Here is a 17105-nt window from a genome sequence, read left to right as displayed (position 1 = left end):
ACACAAGCTATTGGTTTTACGTAGAAATATTTGAGTAAAGTAGAAAGGGAAGTGAAAGAAAGTAAGCGAGTATTTGAACGCAGGTGAATAGTGACACCTTAAAATCGATTCGTTTACGGTACAGAAATAGACAGGAAACACCGTGTCCTGAAGGAATCCCGCAAATGGGACGGGGGATGCGATCGTGGCGTCGCTTCGCCGTATTAGAATTTAAAAGCATCTCGTTGACGTGACTCCTACCCTTCTGGCTTTCAAGTCACCGATAACGATCGACATTAATTAAAGTAATCGTCTTAGCGGTGGGAGCGCACAGGTTTCGTCGAGAATAAATAATTTATAAGATCTGGAGTGAGGTGGCGAGTACAACGAAGGGAGTACGACGAAGGACAAAAGGATGGCCGTTACGGAATATACATATTTATTCATCTAACAGGCGTACATTTTTTTGCATAATGTCTACAAAGTGCATCGACTACCAACTGCAATTTGAAGAACAGATATGGTTATATACCATACATAATTTCACGGTGGAAGACAAGGTTTATTGAATACCAAAGTTCTAATAGAATCCTAAAATGTATAACGATATAACGAACATGTATTAATAGATTATGAAACGTTGTATACGTATAATAATAATCATTATATACTAAAGTAATCCGTTTCTTTCTTAAGTAGTCTTTAATTTTATACTATTATCGTTCGATAGATATGATAATTTGAATAAGTTTAAACAATGAAAATCTTAAATACAATTTATACAGAATATGACGTTACTTTTATGCATGTTACTTGTCATTTAGTAATCATTTTAAAAATTTAAGTTAAATTACTTACTCTGTTTTTGAATTCGATCATAGCCAAAAAAGTGATATACGAAATATGTATTTATCTTATTCGATCGCTGCATTAAGAAAATATTAATTACAAGTTATATATACTTCATAGAGCATATGCACCCCCTCCCCCTTGTTTAACATATAAATTTATTGTTAGATATAAGAATAATTAAAGATGCGAATCTTATAGACAGAACATTGTTGCGCCATCTAGAAGCGAAATTGTATCTCATTGAAAGCAATCGATTGCACCATGAAACTGTCGTACCCTGTGTACGTAAACCCACATTATTATTTAAGAACGAGATCGTCTGTCGTTTTTAACTGTGGTTCTAATCACCGACGAAATATAGAATAGACCTGATATGCAATGCTTCTTCACACCCCATATTTTTGAGGTAATTTTACTCTTATACCATTTTTATGTCGCATGCAACGTTATCGATTCAGCATAGTAGTGGCCTGAACCGAAACAAAAATTTCCTATGAAACTACAAATAAGAAATCGAACAGAACACATCTTACAAATGAAGTACCTACATACAGAATTGTACACTTCTGTAATATGTATCTTGTATGATAGACAAGAAAATGTTACTACTCACGAGTACAATAAATACCCGCAGTCATTATGCTCGTCAAAAATTCTACGTATACAGCCAATCACCCGTGTCGATTCGGACCTTTCATCCTTCGACATGATTGAGAGACTGCAGGAATAAAAATACATGCGACTCACGATTAGATGTGAAGAATGTTGTCCTCGATATTGTTCTGATCCAAGGGAGTTCGTCATCAAGCCATCATCAAATTGGAATCACCGAATTCAATGGGAGAAAACTGTAACAAAACATAGAATATTTTAATTTACTCGTAATGATGGTGTTAATTATTTTAAAAGTTTTTATTTAAAATAAAAGACTAATTTCTGTTAAATAAAAATTTTTAGTAATAATATTCGATTCAAGAATGAAAAATGTTCAACTTGTCAAATTTTCAATCAGATTTTATTTTTTAATGAATAATAATTATCGTAGAATATAAAGAATTGAATTAAATGTAGCACAAAATAAATAGTTACTTACATTCTTTGGTTTTGAAGCACAAGTAAGTCTTTTCCAGGGAACAGGAAGAACGGGAAGGAGTGACATACCTTTAACAAAATATGAATTGTTATAATTTATTTTGAGAAGCACATTGATGATTAATAAAAAAATCTGACATAATAAAATATGAAATTCTATAAAAACAGAACTTTAATAACAAAAATGTTACACTCCTAATAAACTCTAATTACTATAGGAATTGGAATGCTAATAAAAAAATTAAAAGTCAGACTTTAATTTCTAATTAATAGTAATTACAGCTAAATACAAAGAATAAAATTAATAAAATACAATGTGCAAAGATTCTTACATGTTGAAATTTGAAGTACCGCTTCATCCTTCCCAGAGAAGAGGAAAAAATGGAAATTATGAAAAACCTATAACAAAACATGTGAAATGCTATAATTTGTCCCTGAAAACGGACTTTTGGTTCTTAAAAAATGTTAAATAACGAAAAACAACTCTATTCAAATTTGAAATTTTAATAACAAAAAGAATTGAAATTCTAATACAGCTTAATTGTTAAAATAAAAATTGGTACCCTGACATAAAAATTAAAAATCTAGAAATTGAAATTCTACTGATTTCTGAACGTTAAATGTTTTTATTGTATACCTCAACATTAGAACTTTGATGTTTTTTTCAATAGAAGTTAATAGTAATTCAAACTAAATATGAATAATAAAATACTTACATTGTCGAGCTCCAAGAGGCTTTATCCTCTTGCGAGACCTGCGACTCTACTACCGAAAGCGAATGTTTAACAAAAAAAGAAGAAAAATAATAGGCTATTAACACGTCCGTTCAAATCAAGTGACAATTGGCGAACACGCTGACTCTACTTTCGCGTCTGATTATTATAATTAAATTTAATGAAAATTATTACGCTCTAAAAAAATATGAAAAGTAATATAACACAGCAAACACTGACTTTACTGACCGCATTGCACGCAGTCACAAAAATTTTCTGGAAGAAAAAATTCTTATTAAAATACTACTTTTCTTCTTCTTCTTATCCAGTGTTCATTTATGAAAATACTGCTTTTTCAAAATTATAAAATAATTATTATTCATTTACCACAGACAAATATCATATTACATAGATTACACAGATATCATATTAGAATATGAAATATTTAATATGGAGTTATTAGTTACAATATTATTCAAATCTCTATCAATATTCCATAATGCACCCAATTTGTCCATTATTAGAGTTTCAAATACATTTTATACTAACGAAATATGTCTTCAAACCTGCCTGCAATAGCATTTCTTCTAGAAAATAATAGGAATTATTAAAAAAATTGTGAAGTGACAATATTATTGCAGAAAATTCGCGGGAATGCAGCAAAATATAAGTTATTTTAATTTAATTTGAATAGAACTTTGGAGATTCTACGTTAATATTACATAATAAAGCATTTCATTTAGTATGTTTGAAATAAAAAATTAATTTAATATGTATCTATATCCGAAATAAGAAGCGGTTAATGGTGTCTTCACCTTCGTATTCTTAACAAATCATAAAGTAATTTATAATTTTGTTATATTAAGTATTAATGGTGTTAACATTGCGAATTATTTGTTAAGAATCGATTACATACTAAATAAATATTACCAAGTGTCCGATAGAAAGAACAAACAAACGTATAAATACGTTTGCCTTCATTAGAATAAGTCAAGTGTTACCGTATCTGCATAGAAAACTATCGAATTAATCAGACACCGTGGCGTTCTTTCGAATTTCGTGGCGTCTGTCTAATGTCTTCAAATTTTCCTCGCAATCAAGCAATGATCTGCACAAAAAGAGACCGAAACATTAAAATAAGTATATAAAAGTAACAAATTATACCAAAGTGAAGCAATCAATTGGGTTTTAGCGATTAAGGTTAAAGTTGCTTCTGAAAGCTCATTGTACAAGCTACCCGTAAATACGATAACAAAAAATAGATCAAAGAAAAAAAGATAATCTAATATTGGATTCTAATAGATTATAATGAATTAACGAATAAAACGTACATTAATTAGACATAGCAGTAGCGTGAATTTGGTAGAAAAATCACTAAAAAAAATACTACGTAGTAAAAAAAGGACACTTGTTGCAGAGTATAGATACATCTAATCAATCCGATTTTCGTCCATAGAATGATCCCCGCGTGTCGATTTGCCAAACGGAATTCGGCTGGCGAGGGGTGGGGAGGACGTCGCCGGTAAGTCGAGTGTGTACGAACAAGAGTCGTCGAATTCTTGGAAAGGATGTTTCCAACAGGCCGAAATTATGTTTCAAGAAAAAAACAATACGTCATACTGAAACGCGGAGATACGCATATACAGTAAACACGCACGAAATGATATAACGTAAACGAACAAAATTAAAATAAAATATCGTAAAATTATTATTACCGTAAAATCGAACGACTATCGAATTATATTTCGTTAATTACCATAATTTGATGTATAAAAGAAAAGAAAAAGAAAGTAAAAAATATAAGGGATAGACTATCAAGGAAAATAAAGGGAAAGAAGAAAGTCAAAGGAAATAAAAAGGAATAGAATTTCATTCTAATAATACGTGATTTGCGCCTTTCGATGTAGATGATTTTGATCGAAAACTAATAACCCTCTATTCACATGGAAAAACGACAAATCACTATAAATTGTATTATAAAATGAACCAAATGAATATTCTCACCATTTTAAACCAATGTCTTCGTATTATATATTAAATTTTCCACGAACGACGAATTTACGACGAATTCTCGACATTTACCTCTTCTTTTCAATATGACACCGCGCGAAATGGAGTAATTTCAAATTTTAATTTCAAAATTTACCACCAGAGTACGATTGATTCAGGAACGTATCACGTTCTATCAGTACACAGATACTAATCGAATTTTCCTGAAAATTTCCATATTCGTATGTTTACATGACAATACGACAAATCACTATAAATTGTGTTAACATATAGCAGAATAATAGTTATTACCAACTACGCCCAGCATTTAGTTAAATTGTTTCTCTCTAAAGAACAACAATAAAAATATGACAATTTTCATGATCGACCTCAAGCACTAGATCCGTTTGCAATATGTTAATAACTGTAAATACAGAACGATTCAAATTAAGATTCTCACCATTTTGAAGCATTTAATATGTCGATGTATATTAAACTTTCCATATCTATAACGAACTCTCTGCAGTTACTTCCACTTTTCAATACGAGATCACCGCGCAAAATGATGTAACTTAAAATTTAATTCCTATTTCTGCCATCAAGAACACAGATGACTCAGGTATGTATTATCCTGGTATTATGTTCTATTACCCTGATACTGCATTTTCTCGATACTTACTTTCATAGGAAATTCTACAAAAAAAGAAAAGACGAAAGACATTACACAAATCTTAAGTCTCAATTTTAGTATACTCATAAAGGTTGATGTACTTGATCAGTATATGTATGTATTTATCCACAGAAGCAAGTTTCTGTTGATTTTTTTACTCTTTCATTGTTCTTTTCGTCCTATTCATTGGACATAATTAAGTTATCCATAAATAAGAGTATGTATAAGTATAAAATTTTATATTTCATTTGCGATTATAGAATATCCTTCCTATATGTATTTTATTTATAATTTCATAGAGGGCTTTAGTTTTAATTTAAACCGCTACTATATTAGATCGATAACGTCGCATGCGACACGAAAGTGGTATATAGTGTCATATATACACCACATAGTAATGGATGGTAGAAACACGTGACACAAAATGCATTGAAGGTACGACATGATATTAAGTCCATCCTTTATTTCGTCTGCGAATTACATAAACCAAAGAATAGTATAATGTAAAATACATGATTTACATTCAAAATATAATACATAATACAAAATAAACATAATACAAAATACATTCTCTACAGTATATTGTAAACCCAGTTTAATATTAATGATTGTTCAAATATAAACAAATCTGACAACTTCTAAAATTAGCATTGGAGATAAGAAAGCAGATATGTATGTTTGTAAGAGGGTAGCTTTTAAAGAACGTCAATGATAATCACTTTACTTTGTCCTACACGTCAATTTCTATTCCGATTCCTATTCTATGTATGTTGTTCTATTCTTAAGTCTATAACATCGCATCGCAAGCGCAGTACCACTCAGGTGGTGAAAAAGAAAGGGTTGAGTGGAAATAATCGTTCTTTTTCGTTCAGTTGCAATACATAAATAGTAAATAGTGAGACGAGGTTGCATTGAGAATTGCAATCTAATTCATTGTGACAATTGTCAAAAATAGTAAAAAAAAAACTCGTAATTCCACACTTGTTCATTTGTAGTGCGTAGGAAGTATACGAATTTCATAAAAAAAATAAAACCACATATGTTATAAACAATCATCTACTATAACCAACTAGTTTATCGCACCAATAAATGTAAATATATATAAGTAACATTTATTGAGAATCAATCATTCGCGACATACATGCCACGTAAACGAAGAAAAAAGCCAGATGCATGAAAGTATGATGACAGAAATACACAAATTAAAAAGATAAAGCGATCAATTTATTGAGCTTCTGGTTTTATAGTTAAAGTGTATAAACAATGGCACCCACTAAAGACAAATGGGTGAGGCGTTTTATTATTCCAGAAACGACACGGCATAAGAAAGGCTTTACTATTTACAAAGTCACGTCTGTGGTATGATATAAAATATCAATATAATGTATATAGATTAAAACAGTCCGATAATCAGATAAATTAACAATCAAATATCAAAGAAGATATCTTTAAATTCATTTATTTGCTTTTTCTCGTGGTTTTTTAATATTATATTAATTTTAAAATTCATTTTTAATACATGTTGTGATAAATTAACATATTCTATGATTTAATTATAGAAATGTTGTGAGTCATAATTTATAACTATATATATTTATATATTTTTAGGTATTTTTGAAAAGCTCTCATGAAGAAATTTCTAAAGTATCTGTATGGAAACGTTATAATGACTTTAAGAAACTCCACTCAGAATTAAATGTATTATACTCGCAATCGCGAATTAAGGAAAACTTTCCATCATTTCCAAAGCCAAAATTTTTTGGCAGATTTGAAGCTGAAGTTATTGAAGAGAGAAGGGAATGTGCATTAAAGTTTCTAGAATTTATAGGCAGGCATTCGTATTTATACTCTAGTGACATTTTCATAAAGTTCTTTGAATCTAGTCATGCAGATTATTATTTAAATGATTGCTCTCAATCTCTTAGTTCTGATACATCTGCAGAGGAGGATCGTCATACTTACATAAATTCTCTGCCAAATAATGTTTCTCAAAGTATTCTTCAACCTAAAGGTATTCAAACTTCATTGACAAATTTATCTGCTACTAAAAATGAAGTAAAGCAGTCTCAAGAAGCATCTGAATCCAAAGAACAAATTTTATCACAAAATGATTTAAGTCATGAAACTGAAAATAAAAAAGTATCTATGACAAAAAGCAAGTATAATAAATTGCTAATAGAAGATAATGATCACAGTAAAATTGTCTCTGAATTAGGAGATAATCAATTAATTTGTAACAAAAATAACAATTGCTATAAAGATAAAAATTATAATGTTAGGAGTAATTCTGCAATTGTACAAACATCAGACACTAATATAAATACTGATACTACTAGTAACGATTTAAACACTTCAATAAATACTCATGAAGATTCCGATCTGCCACAATCATGGACAGATTCACCACAATATATTTTAGTTGCATCTGCACATATGAGTGCAGCTGTCAAGCATGAAGACCTTGCAGAATATGAAGAAGCATTTACTCAATATAAAATGGGAATCTCTAGTCTTCGATCTGGTGTTGAATCTGATACAAATAAAAAAAGGGCAGAAAAAATTAAAGAAAAGATATCAAAATATTTAGACCATGCTGAGAAGCTTTATAATAGATATCTAAATTGTAATATTTCAGTGTTAAATAAACCTATATCAGAACTTCAATATTACAAAGTATTGAAAATAATAGAGTCAGTAATGCTTGTAAAGGATATTCGTCAAAACTGCTTCAACATTGTAAAAGTAACATTATATAGATAATTTAAAGATGTAATTTGATTACAACAAAAATATGGAACACCAAAGTAAATTCATTTAACATTTCTCTTAATAATTTCAGGCCATAGAAAAGTTATCTTCAAATAAAGAAAGTATAAATAATTATATATTACGTGGTGAAATACCATACATGGTCCGTTTACATGCATGTGTTGAAACAGAAACAAGTGTATTCTTGATCCTACAACATCTGAGGTATGTATTAAGAATAACATTATTATCTAATATTCATTGAAAACTAACTGAATTACATTATAGCCATGGAAGATTGTGGGATTTTATAACATCACATTACAATCCCAATAATAATAAAAATTGTGATAAAAAAACTGCAAAAGATGATACTGAAAAAACAATCGATGTTAGTGATATTACTTTAAGGAAAAATGATGTAAATGAAACTGAAAGCACTATACTCAAGGAAAATGTAAACCTTATAAGTACAAATACCAAAGTACAAATGGAGATACATCCGATTACAGTAGAAGAAAATTACGAAAAATATACCAATGTATCTACTACGCAATTATTAGAGAAGGCACAAATACTGTTACAATCGGTTAATGCAACTTTAAAGGAAAGTAATTCGGTTGTTAATCGTTTATGTGAATCGGACTGCTTCATAAATCATGAGAATAGTACTTCGTTATTAAATTTTAAAAACAGTATATACCAATCAAAAAGTTGCAATGAAGTATCAGTAGATATTAATGATATATCATTAAAAATTGACGGCATGAATGAATCCATTATAAACGAAAAAATACCTGAGAGAAATGTGATAACTTCTAATTACTTGTCACAAAATAATAGCACTGCTAGTTCATCGTTAAAAAATAGTTACAAAAATCTTCATTTTGAAAGAAAAAAGTCAACAAGTTCTTTAGATAGTACATATTTTGCAGTAGAGAATAAAAATGATAATATTCAAAAAAAATACGAATTGAATAAATTAATAGAAATTAATAATCAACTAGAAACGAATACCTATTGCATATCAAATAATCAGCAAATTCAAAGGAATGTACTTCTAACGGAATCAACAAAAAACAGTAACGTAGACACTGAACAGGTACTTTGGACAATACCAGAAAATGTAATTCGTCTTTGGTCTGCTGAAATACTTTTAGCGCTAGAAGCATTACATCAGCAAGAAGTTCTTGTGTTTGACTTAAAACCTGATAATATATTGCTTGATGATAATGAGCACGTACAGTTAACATATGTTGTACCTCGTCACGATATAGATTTATTAAAATACAAATATCCATACTCATCTCCCGAATTATGCACGTTTTCACCTATGATTCCTCTTACATCCGCTACGGATATTTGGAGTTTTGGTGTTATATTATATGAATTAATAGTTGGCAATGTATGTAAAAATAAAAATAAAAATTTTCTTACAGAAATATGATATAAGGCAGATACTATATAATTACTTTTTATTGCAGAAATTTCAAGCAAAGCACCCTGGTCTATTTCAGTCACATTCCATACTTAACATTCCTAGCAAGCTTTCTGAAAATGCGAAGTCTTTGCTTCTTAATGTATGTTTTTACATCACATTTTATATTTAAATGATCTATAAACATAAAATATACATTTTTTGCGTATTTGCAGATTCTAAAATATGAACCAAACGAAAGGATGACAATACCTGAGATAAAACAACATCCGTTCTTCAAAGATATTAATTGGTCAAGTTTGGTAAATACACTCTAAAGATATAAGAAATTTGTTCGTACTATGTTTTTAGAGAATATATCGATATTAAAAAAATTCCCATCAATGATGGATTCCTTTTAAAACAGAGATTTATAGCTCTTCTTTTGAGTAAGATATACATATTTGAACAGTATTTTACAAAAGCATTTATACATTCACAAAATATTAAAATTTACTAATTATATGTATATTTTATAAAGATGTAGTTTATGAAGACAAAGTTAATTTTTTAAAATTATCATTTATTATTATACTCATATGTAAATATATGTATATATAATATAATCGATATAATTCTAGAAATATAAATTATATTTCTATATCTTGATATGGAATCCAATATTTGGAATTTTTTTAATAATGAAAATATGATATACGCACTTCAGACATAATTTATAAAAATTACACAACATACTATTGTACAGGAGCATCATTTTAAAAAAATACTTATTAGATATCAAATTAATTTATATATATGTATATTTATACAAGTAGATTTATGTAGATTGAAAAATGTATGATATATTTACTTAACTCTTATTCTTTCACTTCTAGACACTGTTGACATTCCATCAATAAATCTAGTTGTAAATATTACATTAGCATTGTTAAACATTCCATCCTTTAATGACACAACAATAAATTGTGAATGTTTAAAGTGTTTTTTTAACATTATACCAATATTCTCCGTATGAGAAAGATCTAATGCAGCATCAACTTCATCCAAAATATAAAGTGGAGCAGGTTTGAATAAAAGCATAGCCAATATTAGGGACAAGGCAACCAAAGATCTTTGTCCCCCAGATAATTCTCCTAACGATTCTTTCCAAATTCCAGAAAATGCAATTTTCACTTCTAATCCTTCAGTAACTGTTTGATTCTCAGGGGGTTGCAATTTTGCATCAGCTCCTGGCAGTAAACTACTGAAAATTGATCCAAAATCTTTGTTTACCTAAAAATTGACATATAATAATTATATAATATAAATTTGATATGTAAGTTAATTCAACTTAATTAAAATTAAATAACTATACTTGTTCCCAAGCTTCCAATAATGTTTCTTTCTTTTTCTCATCCAAATGCTTAATTGTCTCTAATATTTTTCGTTTGTCATTTTCAACTATTTTCTTTTTCTTCACCATTTCATTATATTGTTCTTCCTCTTTATCAAGAAGACTAATAGCACGTGTATTGATATTTCGGCTTAAATTTTCACGGATTGATTGCAGCTGTTGTATTTTTTGTTCCATTTCATTCGGTTTATTGACATTAAAATCATAAATACCGCCTATAAAACATAAATATTTTATAGATACACTACTTAAAAATTGAAAACAAATGCAATATGTAATTGAAATGTAAAAAGAAGTTACCAGCTTTCCCAAAATAAATTTTATTCTCTTCAATCCATTCATACTTCCGTGTAAGTTCTGAAACTTTTTCTTTACAATCTGTAGCAATATTTTTAATTGAATTAATTTCATGGTTTAGCTTTTTAATATCTAATTCTGCTTCTTTACTTTGTTTTATGATATCTTCTTTTCGTATCATAAGCTTCTGCATATAAACATTTTGCTTATTAATAATGTCTTTTTGTTCTTTTATACCAGATTGTATACGTTTTACATTAGCTTTCACTTCATTTAATTCTTGTTCCAACACAGTTACTTTTTCTTCTACTACATTCAATTTTTCTTCGGATGCTACTAACTGTTCTTTCCCAGCTACAATACTTTTCTGTAATTCTTCTATTTCCAACTTAAGCACTTCTGCTTCTTGTTCTCGTTTTTCCCACTCTTTACGGCTATTTTCAGCTTTTTTCTTTAATTTTTCTAATTCAGATTTGGCTTCATTTAATTGTCTTTCACGGATATTACCAGCATCTTTCAATTGATGCTCCAGATTTTGAGCATGTGTAGTACTTTCCTTCTCATTTTTTTCTGCCACTGCCATTGTTTGCAAAAGTTGTTCGATACTTTTCTCCAAGGATTCAATCTGTAAAGAACTTATTAAGTAGCTATTCATTCTTGTAAATTATATTTATTCTACATACCTCTTCTTTTATTTTATAATATTCTGTTTGTTCTAATCTTTGTTTCACCATATCGATTTCGTAGTTCCGTAAATCGAACGTTTGTTTTAATGAAGTGTATTTTTCAGCAACACTGTTTATATTCATTAATGTAGACTCAACATTTTGAAGCGCTTGTTTTTTGAAATTTAATTTATTTTGTACAGTTTTTAATTCATCTAATTTCAAAAGAACTGATCCAGTTTTTAATGCTGCACCACCAGATAACGTACCAGCAGGATCAACAACATCTCCTTCTAAAGTAACACACTTTTTCATTATATTATCATGAAATGCTATCTTTTTAGCAGTTTCAATGTCTTTACAAATAAAGATTTGTCCAAAAATCCAAGTCATAGCAGGTGTAGTTTCTGTTGGAAAATCTATGAGAGACAATGCTGGTTGAACATTTTCCACACCACCTATCTTCTGTGCTAAATTAATTAATTGATTATCCATAGGTCTTCCATTTACTTTATTCAAAGGAATAATAGTTACACGTCTTTGTAGCTGACCATGTTGAAGTATTTTCTTGCTAGTAGTTTCTGTATCTACTATTACATTATATAACTGAAATTTTTAGAATTCATTAAGATATTAAATTTGAATATACGAGTATTACAAGTATTTAGGAGCATAATAATATTACTTAGAAAATAAATTTTATGTAAAAATCATTAAATACCTTCCCTCCTGCAGCTATATCTAAAGCATATGCTGCTTTTTTATCTTTTACTGTGATTAATTTGCATACGACTCCTTTCACAGAATCATGTTTAAAATTAGGATCTGGTTTTTGATATTCAAATCTAATTTGAGGATATCTTGATTCAAAATGATCCACTTCTTCTTCCAATGTTAATACTTCGTTCGTTAGTGCACGTTTTTCTTCTCTAAGTCGTTCTACAGATCCATCTTCATAATTTAATTTCTTTAATTCGTTTTTTAAATATTTTATTTCTTTTTCTTTGTTTTCAAGATCTTTAGTATATTTTTTGTATTCGTCTCCAGTATTTTTTAAATCTACTTTCCTTTTCTTTAGTTGTTCTCTATTATGATTTAATGTCATTTCACATTGCTTACGTTGCGTTTGTGCTTCTGTTACATTTTGCTTGGCACTTATTAATTGCTGTTCCAATGTTGCGTTTTCGCCATCTTGACTTTCTAACAAACCAGAACTAATTTTTTGGTACTTTTCTTGCGCTAGTAATACTGCCTTACAATCCTGTTCATCTGTCTCTTTTAATATCCTAAAAAGATCTTCAACTTTGGCATATTCTTTCTGCTTTGATGTAAAAGCATTTTCATCATCAACTACGTTAGCTTTTAATTGTTCTATTTCTTTTTTGCCAGTTTTAATATCTTCTTTATTACTATTAACTTCAGCTGTCAATTTAAATTGTTTCTTTTCTGCTTCTTTTAATTCATTCTCCAAAGATTCTAATTGACCTCCTGCGTCCTATAAAAATAAGATAGATGAATAAAAAATGTAAAAATGTAACAATACATTTTTATTTAAAATACATACTGCATCCCTTTTTTTAGCCATTTCATCTAATTCTTTCTCTATATTCTTAAGTTCTTCATCACCAGCACTAATGCTTTTTTTTTTATCTTCTATTTTATTTTTGACATTTTGTACATTCTCTTCTGCATTCTGACATTCTCTTAAGGCTGTCACGTATCTCCATGCCAAGTAAATTCTCTTACAGTGATCTAATTCTCTTTCTATACGTTGAAACTCAACATATTGTGTTTTTTCTTCTTTAAGTTTTGCTAGTTTTGGTCCTATCTCTTCTTTTAAAATCTGAAATAAAATACTTTCATTCAATTACGTACTATTAAATTAGACAGACTTAATTGTTAGAATTAATCCATACATCACTTATTTCCTTTAGTTTACTATCTTTCTTTTCTATGGTTTTTAAAGCAGCTTCTTTCTTATTTTCATACATTCGAGTACCTGCAGCTTCTTCTATCATAGACAAAATTTCCATAGGCTTCATATTCAAAACTTTCGTAATTCTTCCTTGCATTATCAAAAAATGTGGATTATTTACATTCAATTGGACAGAACAAAACATATCTTGGACACGTTTATTTTGTACATTAGATCCATTGATCAAGTATTTATTTTTGCCACCAATTACAACTTGTCTTGTAACTGTTATCTCTTCATGATGTTCATATCCCATAGGTGACGAATTTCTATCTCTATTGTCAAATGTTATAGTAACACTAGCTTTCTTTATACCTGCTTGACCAGATTTATAAACTAAGTCTTGTAATGATGTTGCGCGCACCTATCATAAAAGGATAAAAAATACGTTTCTTCCAATTAATTTAATACAAATATTAATGTCTGAGTAAAATTGTTTAAAGCATATTTATAATGTAACTATACGCAACTCGCATCACATTATTTTCAATAAAACTATAATTGTATTGAAAAGCAAAAGTACACTGAGGTTACAGTTAAGATATTTCATTAATAAAAGAAGGTAAAAAACAATGTGTCACCTGTCCAAGATTCGAAATTCCCAGAACAAAGCATATTGCATCGAGAATGTTTGATTTCCCGCTACCATTAAATCCTGTGATCGCGTTAAATTCTTTATCGAACCCATTTATTTCGATTCTTTTTCCATATGATTTGAATCCTTCCAATACCATAGACTTAATATACATTGTACAGTCAAGTAAATGTACTTGAAAATATCACTTCAGTTGCACTTATCGCACTAAAGAAAACTATAAATTCAAATTGTGGACACTGACCGGTATAACACATCATTTAGGATAATATAGAGTGGGAACTTGGGAACAAGTAGCCATCCGCAGCCATCGACATCTCTTCCACATTTGAGTTCCAAAATTCACTCAAAAATTTATGTATAAATCTCTCATTTAATTTTGTGACTATTATTACAATTATCAATAATTTCGATTAATATTTTGTTCCAAAATATAGCGAATATAATTTATTATAAAATATAAAGTGAAAAGTCATTTTACGATCTAGGGTATTTTAGAATGACTTTTTTAACACGCACCCAACCTGTGGTATAAAATGTCAATGACGAGCTAGCATCTCGATCTAATTAAGTTTCGGTTTCAAACCACAACAAAACATTTTAGAATATTAGAAGAATATCATTTTATTTTTTAAATACTTTATTAGAGAGAAGGCGTGAAACTACAAAGAAAATAATTTCTTTAGCACTAAAATAAAAGGTAATTTGAAAATTATTGAAATTAAAATTAGTGTAAAATGTATTTTATAGAATCGGATATAAGATTACAATACAATTCAATAAATCAAAGTTTATATTATTCGCAGTATAATAATTTTTAATAATAACTGCAAATTTGAATTCTATTTTTGTTTATACATAATATATAGACTTCCTTAAATTATTGTATTATTAGGACCGCTATGAATATCCCACCAATTCAACAACCAGGAACAATTGGAGTAGGCCAAATGACACAGCCTGTAAATCCTCAGCTTCCGCAAAATCCACAACAAACGCAACAGCCACAGGTTCAGCAGCAACAGCAACAACAACAACAACAACAGCAAACTCAAGAAAAGCTTGACAATATTTCCAAAGTTAAATCATTAATTGGTCCATTAAGGGAATCATTAGCCATAGCTCTTAAAACTGCAGCACATACATTACATCAAAACAGTTTGGTAGATGTTGGATCTCTAAAGGGCGGTGTGGATCAGTCTGATCATCGATTCAATAAAAATATGGAAGAATTTTATTCAATTTGCGATCAGATAGAATTACACTTAAAGACTTCTATAGAATGTCTATCACAAAATTCTAGCTCTGTAAGGTACCTACCAGTATCTGTTATACCAACACGTACCGATACTGTTGGAGCTCAAGAAGGACCTGCTTTAACATATCCTCAGTTTTTGATGACTGTAAGAGCTCAAGTTTCATTTGTTCGTGAAGTTCATGATACTTTATTTTCTGCTGCACAATCAATAACATCAGATGATTGAATGACTCTGTTAATAGGAAATTTATTATGATAAAAATAATAATAGTTAATTACTAATTTATAATACTGTAAGTCCAATTTTTTATGTGTCTTTTTTTGTGCCTTGTACAGCATAATGCAATAATGTATAGTTATACTGTTTTAATAAAATTCTAATTTATTTTATCTAAAAGAGATTTTTATTTTATCTTTTTATACTATATATTTTTCTTTATTAATACATCTAAGATTCTTTATACCTCCATCTATAATAAGATATCAGTTCTGTGAATCATAACAAGTACATTATGTAAGAACAATAAAACAAATCAGTAGTCATTCGATTTGTATGAACTCTTACTAGATGAACATACAATGGATGAACATGTTTACAATTATAAGAAGTAATGTCAAGACATTTACATGAAAAAAAAGAGTACTAATATGAATATCATGAAATTTTAATTGTTCTATTCATTACTAAGTTCAACTGTATGAGACATAGAATTCTTGCACAATTTCCAATGCTTTCTACATACGTATATTTAAACATTAAAAGCAAACAAATATCAGTATGTGGCCCCTAATGTATCCTTGTGTACAACAATATTGATTAGATATTCATCGGAATTAAAAGTATGATATTCAAATTAATGTTAATGTTAAGGTAAAGCAGAAACAATATATCAATAGAAAGAAACTTTTGAAAGAGTTTTATATATTATAAGATGTTAACTCGCCCTATTATTTTTAACCAAACTGTTTATTTCGATCAAACCACAATTGACTGAGAAATGAAATACATCGATCTGAACATAAACAGAAGCAGATAAAAAAGTATGAAAGCTGGAAGATAGTAAGAAATAGCGGATCAACACAGAAAGCCGCTTATCAGCCGTATGTTTTAGTAAGCACGTAGAAATAGGAAGGACATACCGGTAAAAGAGGAGGGGAGGAGAGGCGTGCAGGAAGCGCTACTGTCAGTTGGATTGGTGTTTTGTCGCGGCGCGCCGAGTGATCATTTGAAAAGGAAGGACCACCTCTGTTCACCATATTTGGCAAACTTTCCCTAATATGGTAACGTCTACTTCTAAATATGGCAGCCGGGGACGCCCTCTCGCTGATTCCTGTACCACTCCGCGCGATCTTTCAGCCGCAAATTTTGGGATATCAAATTCGCGCAAAACCGATTTAACGCCAGATCAAGGACCACAGTTGATCCGTTAATTTTTCTACG

The 17105-nt window shown here is 29.4% G+C and overlaps 2 protein-coding genes across 3 annotated transcripts; one reads left to right on the top strand and one right to left on the bottom strand.

Annotated features, from left to right (window-relative positions):
- The first annotated feature begins 5970 nt into the window (after positions 1 to 5970).
- On the top strand, positions 5971 to 15695 carry LOC117231511 (ribosomal protein S6 kinase delta-1). The gene is made up of 7 exons (XM_033490020.1): positions 5971 to 6654; positions 6904 to 8037; positions 8135 to 8268; positions 8332 to 9448; positions 9528 to 9623; positions 9697 to 9783; positions 15302 to 15695. The coding sequence occupies exons 1-7, from the start codon at positions 6559 to 6561 to the stop codon at positions 15470 to 15472; spliced, it is 2835 nt and encodes a 944-aa protein (XP_033345911.1). The 5' UTR covers positions 5971 to 6558; the 3' UTR covers positions 15473 to 15695.
- On the bottom strand, positions 10261 to 16936 carry LOC117231510 (structural maintenance of chromosomes protein 2). Of its 2 annotated transcripts, none has more exons than XM_033490018.1 (8): positions 14393 to 14560; positions 13753 to 14175; positions 13401 to 13679; positions 12558 to 13331; positions 11855 to 12442; positions 11175 to 11796; positions 10836 to 11089; positions 10261 to 10753 (listed from the first exon to the last, which is right to left on the bottom strand). In XM_033490018.1, the coding sequence occupies exons 1-8, from the start codon at positions 14558 to 14560 to the stop codon at positions 10328 to 10330; spliced, it is 3534 nt and encodes a 1177-aa protein (XP_033345909.1). In that variant the 3' UTR covers positions 10261 to 10327. The 2 variants fall into 2 exon arrangements, with proteins under 2 accessions (XP_033345909.1, XP_033345910.1); XM_033490019.1 differs by lacking the exon at positions 14393 to 14560 and adding an exon at positions 16805 to 16936 and having other exon boundaries at positions 10328 to 10753.
- Between the last annotated feature and the right edge of the window lie 169 nt (positions 16937 to 17105).

Source organism: Bombus vosnesenskii, unplaced genomic scaffold, assembly GCF_011952255.1.
Source record: "Bombus vosnesenskii isolate JDL3184/JDL3185 unplaced genomic scaffold, Bvos_JDL3184-5_v1.1 scf7180000013272, whole genome shotgun sequence".
Taxonomy (NCBI): Eukaryota; Metazoa; Arthropoda; class Insecta; order Hymenoptera; family Apidae; genus Bombus; species Bombus vosnesenskii.
The sequence above is the reverse complement of the archived record's forward strand: the minus strand, read 5'-3'. Positions and strand labels throughout refer to the sequence as shown.